At 63.0% G+C, this 6,747-nt stretch overlaps 1 protein-coding gene across 1 annotated transcript in view; it reads left to right on the top strand.

Moving 5' to 3' along the window:
- The first annotated feature begins 981 nt into the window (after positions 1 to 981).
- Positions 982 to 6,747, top strand: part of Ppl (periplakin) — a 39,944-nt gene continuing 34,178 nt past the window's right edge. The window contains exon 1 of the mRNA XM_046444645.2: positions 982 to 1,154. Within this exon, the coding sequence (XP_046300601.1) occupies positions 1,093 to 1,154 (62 nt within the window). The 5' untranslated portion in view covers positions 982 to 1,092. The remainder of the gene's footprint in view (positions 1,155 to 6,747) is intronic.

The raw sequence follows: 6,747 nt of genomic DNA, 5'->3' as shown, positions 1-6,747 counted from the left end.
TTCACTCCCTAGCTGACCTCTAAGAGCCTTTTGGCCATAACTAACCTCACTCCTCGGGAGTCTCCCTGGAGACGGTGGGCTCTTCCTTCCCAGCTGGAATCGGACCCCCAGGCCCTCCCCAGTGGCCCTGAGCCCTCCCAGCTGTGAGCCCTACCCACATCCAGCTGGTTTCTGGATATCCAACCGCAGCCTTCTCCACTGGCACCCGGTCTAGTGCAGGACCTGTTGGCAGAATTGTGCATTCTGCACCGAAACCGAGCAATTTTTGTAAAGTATTTCCATCTCGCCAGGACCTGGAGTTATGAACGTTTCAAAAGATTTTTTGTCCTCTCTGGATGGCCTGATTGATAGGGGCAAAGCTTCCTGAACATTGGAGGCAGGACGCCGCGCCAAGCGCTTTGTGTGAGTTATCTGTAGGAATCTTCTCACTACCCTTTGGGATGCGGGGAGTTTTTATCAACCTTTAACAACAAAACGAAACTGAGTGCCCGTCGACCCAGGGCCGCAGCAGGACTTCAGCTCGGGCGTGCGCTCCCGAGTCCTGTTCTCTCAACCACCACCCACGCTGCTACCGCGGGGGCAGCTCTCTAGCCACCCGAGAGGCACGGAGACCCGTTGGGTCTCGGCCACACCTGTCCCGGGGCCCAGCTGGGTGTCCGCCAAAGAAGGCGGAGCGCAGAGTGCCCGGGGCAGCGCAGCACCAGGTGCGGGCCTCCAGCCAGCGGGCGCGGCAGTGCTGGCGAAGGTGGCCTTTGCGCCCCCGCGCCTGGGGACTGCGGGAGGAAAGGCAGGCGCGGGGGCGGCGACCGGCCCGGCACAGCGCCCCCGAGCTCCCTGGGGCTGGCCCGGGGCGGGGACCCCAGGAGCCCCAAGCCCCGCCCGCGGTGGCCCCTCCTCGGAAGGTAAGCGCCACCTTCTCGGGGAGCGGCCGCGGAGCGAGTGGCCGGCGGGCGCCCCGCCCCCCGCGAGTAGTGACCAGGCGCCCGCGCCCGCACTCGGGGCTCCCCGCGCCGCCGCTCGCTCACCTGCGCCCGCCGCCCGCCGCCCGCCTCAGTGCGCGCCCGGCCCGCCGCCGCGCCGCGGAGCGCCACCATGAACTCGCTCTTCAGGAAGAGAAACAAAGGCAAATACAGCCCCAAGGTGCAGACCCGCAGGTGAGGAGGCGCCGGCCGGCTGCGCTCGGGAGGCCGTCGCGCGGGGGGCGCCCTGCGCCGGAGAACCGCCCGGGACGTGGGGCCCGGTGGCTGCACGGGACGCAGAGGGCCAGGAACCCAGGCGGGGGTGGGGGACGCGGGGCCAAGGTCCCCTGGAGCTGGGAAGCACGCCTAGGTGGATGGGACGGGGAAGGGGAGCCTAAGGGGCCATCATGTGAGACGAAGGGGGTCCTAGAAACCCAGTAATCTTTGGGGGGCCTAGACGTCGGGGAACTGAATTGGGGGTACAAGGCAGTTCCGTGTCCCAGGGTCGCCATTGGCTGTGGGTCTCCTAGGGCCAGGAATCATCGCCGGGATGCAGGAGTGGCAAGTCTGGAATAGGCGATACCCAGGGTTGTGGCGTCGCGGGGAGCCCCGGGAGCCTGGCGTAGGGACCACACAGGGGCCGGTCACTGAGCTGGGCGGGGGGCGCTCCCCAGCGACGCTTGGAGAGCGCGCAGGTGCTTCTGGTGTCCAGGAGGCGAGAAGCTGGGTGGCGAGGGGCGAGGGGGGGAGGGGGCACCTGACACAGCGGTTCCCGCACCTGCCTGCGGGCTCTGGCGGCGCCCAGAGGCAGTGGTGGGTGCGAGTCGAGGGAGGAACCAGCCCTGGCACCCGCTGCCCCCCAGACGCCGGGTTCTGCGCGCTGGCTGGGCGGCGTCGGGCCTCTTTCGTGCGGCACGATTTCTCAGGGGTGTGGCTTCTTCCACCGCCACCCCCCCAGCCCGAAACTGGCGGCGTCTCTGAGCCGCAGGTTCCCAGGACCGCCTGGGAAGGGAATGACATGTCTCGATGTGTTTGCGTTGAGAGGCAGCCCACGTCCGTTTTGATAAGCCTAATGTATTCACTTAATAACCGGTTTCGGGGAGCCTCCTGGAGATGCTGAGATTGGGGAAGGGGCCGGACTTTGGCCCCTGCCTTATTCCCCACCTACCCGCTGGGGACAATGGGGTGCGGGTTCCCAAGAAGGAACTTCAGGCTGGTGAGGACTAGACAAGTGGCTCAGCTCACCTGGCTGGGCCCAGGCTCCCTGGGTGGGACGTCCTTGCACCCTTGAGCTCTCCTCACTCCCCCAGGCCCCAGCGGGAGGCAGGGGAGGACTGTGAGCCTGGCTGGCACCCCCACCTTAGGTCCAGCCCCCGCCCACCTCAGGCCGGGGCATGGACACTGGCGTCCCTGGAGACTCATCCCCACAGAAGGTCCACTGTACTCCTGCCTGCACTTGGGGCTGTTTAAGCCCAGAGGCATCTCTTTCCCCTCCGGAGGTCCCCATCCCTCCCCTCCGCAGTCTTTCACAACCCCAGAGACTGGGCAGGGCCCTGCATGCTGTTCCTCCCTGTTCTCTGCTGCGGGTCCAGCTGGCTCTCGGGATCCAGCTGGGGTCCCGTCCAGTCTGTGCACTGTTCCTTGGCGTTGCACAATCAGAAGCTCGGTGCCAGTCCCACACGACTGTTGTGGCCTTCCCCTCTAGTCACCCCACCCCAGTCCTGCACACACGCAGACTCCCACACCAGGAGGGGGGCCAGGCCTGCCTATCTTCCACTGCCCCCTCCTGGCTTGGACCGAGCGAGGTTCCAGGGAACCCAGGCGAGCCAGGAGGGGAGGAAGGCAGCCCCCACCTTTGCAGATGGGGGACTCTGAGGGTCTAGGAGCAAGGATGCCTGGCACTGCCTGCCTCCCAGATGACGCAGCCCCCCTGGCCGTGGCTGACAGCCTTTGGCCAACGATCTCGGCTTAGAGGTCTCTTTCTCCAGCACACATTCCTGATTCATTGTCCAGGAGGGGTGAGGGACCTGGGGTCACCTGTCCTTGCTGTTACCCCAGCACTAAGCATGAGTATAGCCACAGCCCTGAGTCGGGGCCCATGCTTCCTGCATGGTCTCCCAGCCCAGCAGGCCCCTCTGCCGTTCCCCTGGTGGGATCTGGGTGACGGTCTTGATTGTGGGGTGGGGCAGCCCTGTGCCCTGTTCTGACAAGACTCTCGTGAACCTTACCTGATGGCCCTGCAGTGGGCATCACGGCAGGTACTTAGGGTCTAAGCTGTGGTTGCTGGTCACAGGGAGCTTCCCCCAAGTTGTTCTTTCACCTGAGTTTTGTAGGGGCCCCTCTCCATGTGCGGGGAGGAGAGGGCTGCCTGTGGGGTGCAGCGGGGGAGGGCCGTGGGAACTCCCACCCCAGAGCAGGTGCCTCCCTTCTGATCCTGGTTTGGCCATGTTGGCACTCAGGCTCTGAGCCCCAGTTTCCTAGTCTGCCAAGTGGGGGTGGCAATAGGTATCTCCCACGTGAGGCTGTAGGGGCAGCAGTGACCTGGCACACAGGAAGTGCCCAGGTGAGGGGTGTCAGCACATTCCTGAGCCCAGGGGATCAGGAGCCCTGAGTTTGGACCTTCACAGCGGCCCTGGAGCTTTGAACTGCACAAGTCCAATTGGGGAACAGAGCACATCCAGGGAGCCACCCCTTCCTGTTTGTCCACCCTTTAGCAGATGAAATTGGGGAGGGGCCGGACAGGGTGTGAACCCCGCTGCTCCCGTCGCCCTAGTTCCTAATGACAGGTGTGGGAGCTGGTGTTCACACCTGAGTTAATGACAGGGTCAGGCCTGATGGTGCAGGTCCCGGAGGACAGCATCCAGCCCAGTGGGGAGGCTCTGTTGAGGATCCATTCCCACCTTCCTGGCTGCGCAACCTTGGGAAAGCTGCTTGGGCTCTCTGAGCCTGTTTTGTACCTGGAGACTGGGGATAAGTGTAGTGCTTGCCTGGTAGTGTGTCGGCTGAGGACTGAATGAAATAACTCCGGGAAAAGATGGGAGGTTTCACGCAAGGCTGCTGTGATGATTAGAATTATTGACAAGTGCAGATAAGGTACCCACTATGTACCCGGGGTGAGCTGGAGGCCGTGATGGACAGGCTGTGCACTGCCTGAGGACCCCATTCCCAGATGGTAGGGGCAGATGTGGAGATGACAACCTCCCCGCACAGGTTGCTGGCCCTCCATCAGGGAGATAGGATGGGGTTAAGCCTGAGCACGTGTGATTACGAAACTCCCAGGGTGACAGCGGGCGGGGCGGGGACTGTCAGACTGGGTCTCCAGCCCAGCTGCTCTGGGACCATGTGAGGTGAAGCTGTCCAGGTCAGAGCAGTGGTCAGGAGGGCTTCTCAGGGGAGGTGTCTGAGTGGTGTGGTTAATTCAGATCCAGCTCTGGGGTCGGACTGGACTCTGTCTCTGATTTGGGACAGACACTGGGCCTCAGGGAGCCCCATCCCCCTCCACCCAGACCTCCATCCCAGTAAACTTGGCAGCCTGACCACACTTCCCAACCCCACCCACACAGGGTCTTGCAAGAATGGCTCAGCCCTAATGGGGGCTCCTGCATGGGTGGCAGGGCCCAAGGCTTTGTGGGTGGGTGAAAGGGAAGCTGTTCTACTGGAAGCCATCGGGGTACCCTGAGCCTCTTGCTGGTTAAAAGCACTGCATTTGTCCACCCTGCATGAGTTCAAGCCCCCGCTCTGCCCCTCCTGAGCTGTGTGACCCTGGACAGGTCATTCAATGTCTCTGAGGCTGTTTTATCATCTGTGAAATGAGGGTGATGATAGCAAGCCCCCGCTGGTGAAGGGGATCAGCAAGAGCATGCACGTGACGGCCCCAACCTGGAGCCCGCTCAGGGTGCGCTCTGTACCTCAGAGCCGGCAGTCGCATGCTGCTGTTAGGGATGAGAACTGCGGAGCTGGGCTGGCTCCCTCCAGGCAGACTTGATCAGTGACGGTGGGAAAGTGGAATGATCTGGGGGAGGGCCTGTCAGGAAAGCCCACGGTCTCCAGTCACCCTGGTGACAGCCATAGTGAACAGCCCAGCCATTTCCCCAGCACCTACTGCCTGCGCCCCAGGCTGAAGGTGCCCCAGCATCTCCTGATGGTGAGCCCTAGGGGCCGTGGGGGGGGGGGGCTGTCTATTCCCCAGAGGGCAATCCCAAGGCGGAGCATCAAGGTACCCACCTTGGGCTCACCAACGGCCCATGCTAGGGGTTTGGGAGCCCCTGGGGAGTGGGCCAGGGGGTGCACTGACACTGACTTCCTGCTCTGGACTCCACCTGCGGTAGCCCTTTGAGCCTCTGCTCCCTCTGCCTCCCACCCAGGCCTCTCAGCAGAAGGTACAAGACCAGATAACGTAGATTCAGGACAGATTTGGGCTCAACCTGGAAGAGAGGCTGCTATGGGCATTTCAGGGGCCCTTATTTGGAGAGAGGCAGTTTTCTGGAAGGCAAAGCTCCATTCCCACCTCTTAGGCAACACTGCGGGTGGGCGGGGGCGAGGGATCTGGGGGCTGGGGAGAAGCTGCCTTCGGAACCAGGGTTCCCAGAGTGCAGCTCTTCCTGCTCCGCTCTGGGCAGGGCCGTGCAGGGGCTCACTGGCACCATCTGTGCCCTCCAGCCTGCCTGTCCCAGCCTGTCTCAGGCAGAAAACCTGTGGTCTGTGTTCTCTCTGCTTCTGCCTGGGCCTCAGCGCTGCAGCCTCCTGAGCTGGGGAGGCTACTGGGCAGAGCCGGCTTCAGGTCAGCTCCCTGCTCCCCTCTCCCCCCAGAGTTTGCACCAGGGTGGCCCCTCCTGCCTGGATGCTCACATCCATCTCACCACTGTCCCTGGCCACACTCCCGTCCCTTCCCCATGGCAGGCAGGGCTGCGTGCAGTGACCATGTCCCGGGATAACTCTGGCCTCAGGTTCCGTGTTGCTCCTGGGCCCTGGGAGCTGCTGCCTGCACAGCATGGATGCCTGCCCTTATTCGGTCTCCACCTGGCCTTCAGCCAGCCTCCCAGCCTTTGCCCAGGATGGGCCTCCTTCCTGGAATGCCCTCCCCTTCCTCCTTCACCACCTCTGATCCTGGGAGCCCTCCCCAACCGCCCTGCTAGGCCTTTCCTTGATCGCTATTGTCTCAGTGACCGTTTGACTCGGTGGTGGCCAGATGGGGTGGATGTCTGTCTCCCTGGGAGAGGGCTGGTGTGGCAGGGCTGGGGCCGTACGTGTGTACGTGTGCTGCGTGGATCTTGGGAGGACTGCCAAGATTTTCTTCCCCTTCAGTATCCCCTGCAGGTGCACCCACCCCGGGGCCCAGGGGAACTAAGAGGATAGAGGCGATTCTGTGTCGAGACGGGACAGCCAGGTCTGGGCAGCCTCCCGTCCCCTGTTGGCGGTGTCTGCAGGGCAGTGGTCAGGGAGTGGGCTGGGTAAACAACCGGCAGCAAGGCCCGGTGATAAGTCCCAAGATCGAGGAGGGAAAGAGCCGAGCAGAGCCGAGAACCCGCAGGAGATGAGGAGATACAGAGGACATCAAAGGGGACGCTCAGGCCACGCACGTGCCCGGGCGCACACAACCCGAGAAACCCTCAGCAAACAAAGCGAGCTGATGGAAAACGAGAACCCCGTGTCCAGAGCAAGTCCCACCGTTCCTAGGAGCAGGTGTGCATATGTTTTAAAAGTATAAACCAGCCAGGCCAGGGGTGCACTGTGATCCCAGCCGCTCTGGAGGCCGAGGCAGGAGGATCGCAAGTTCAAAGCCAGCCTC

This window comes from Marmota monax, unplaced genomic scaffold, assembly GCF_021218885.2.
Source record: "Marmota monax isolate L192 unplaced genomic scaffold, Marmota_monax_Labrador192_F-V1.1 WCK01_AAM20220418_F8-fsc00035, whole genome shotgun sequence".
Classification (NCBI taxonomy): Eukaryota; Metazoa; Chordata; class Mammalia; order Rodentia; family Sciuridae; genus Marmota; species Marmota monax.
Note: the sequence above shows the minus strand (reverse complement) of the source record. Positions and strands in the feature narration are given on the sequence as shown.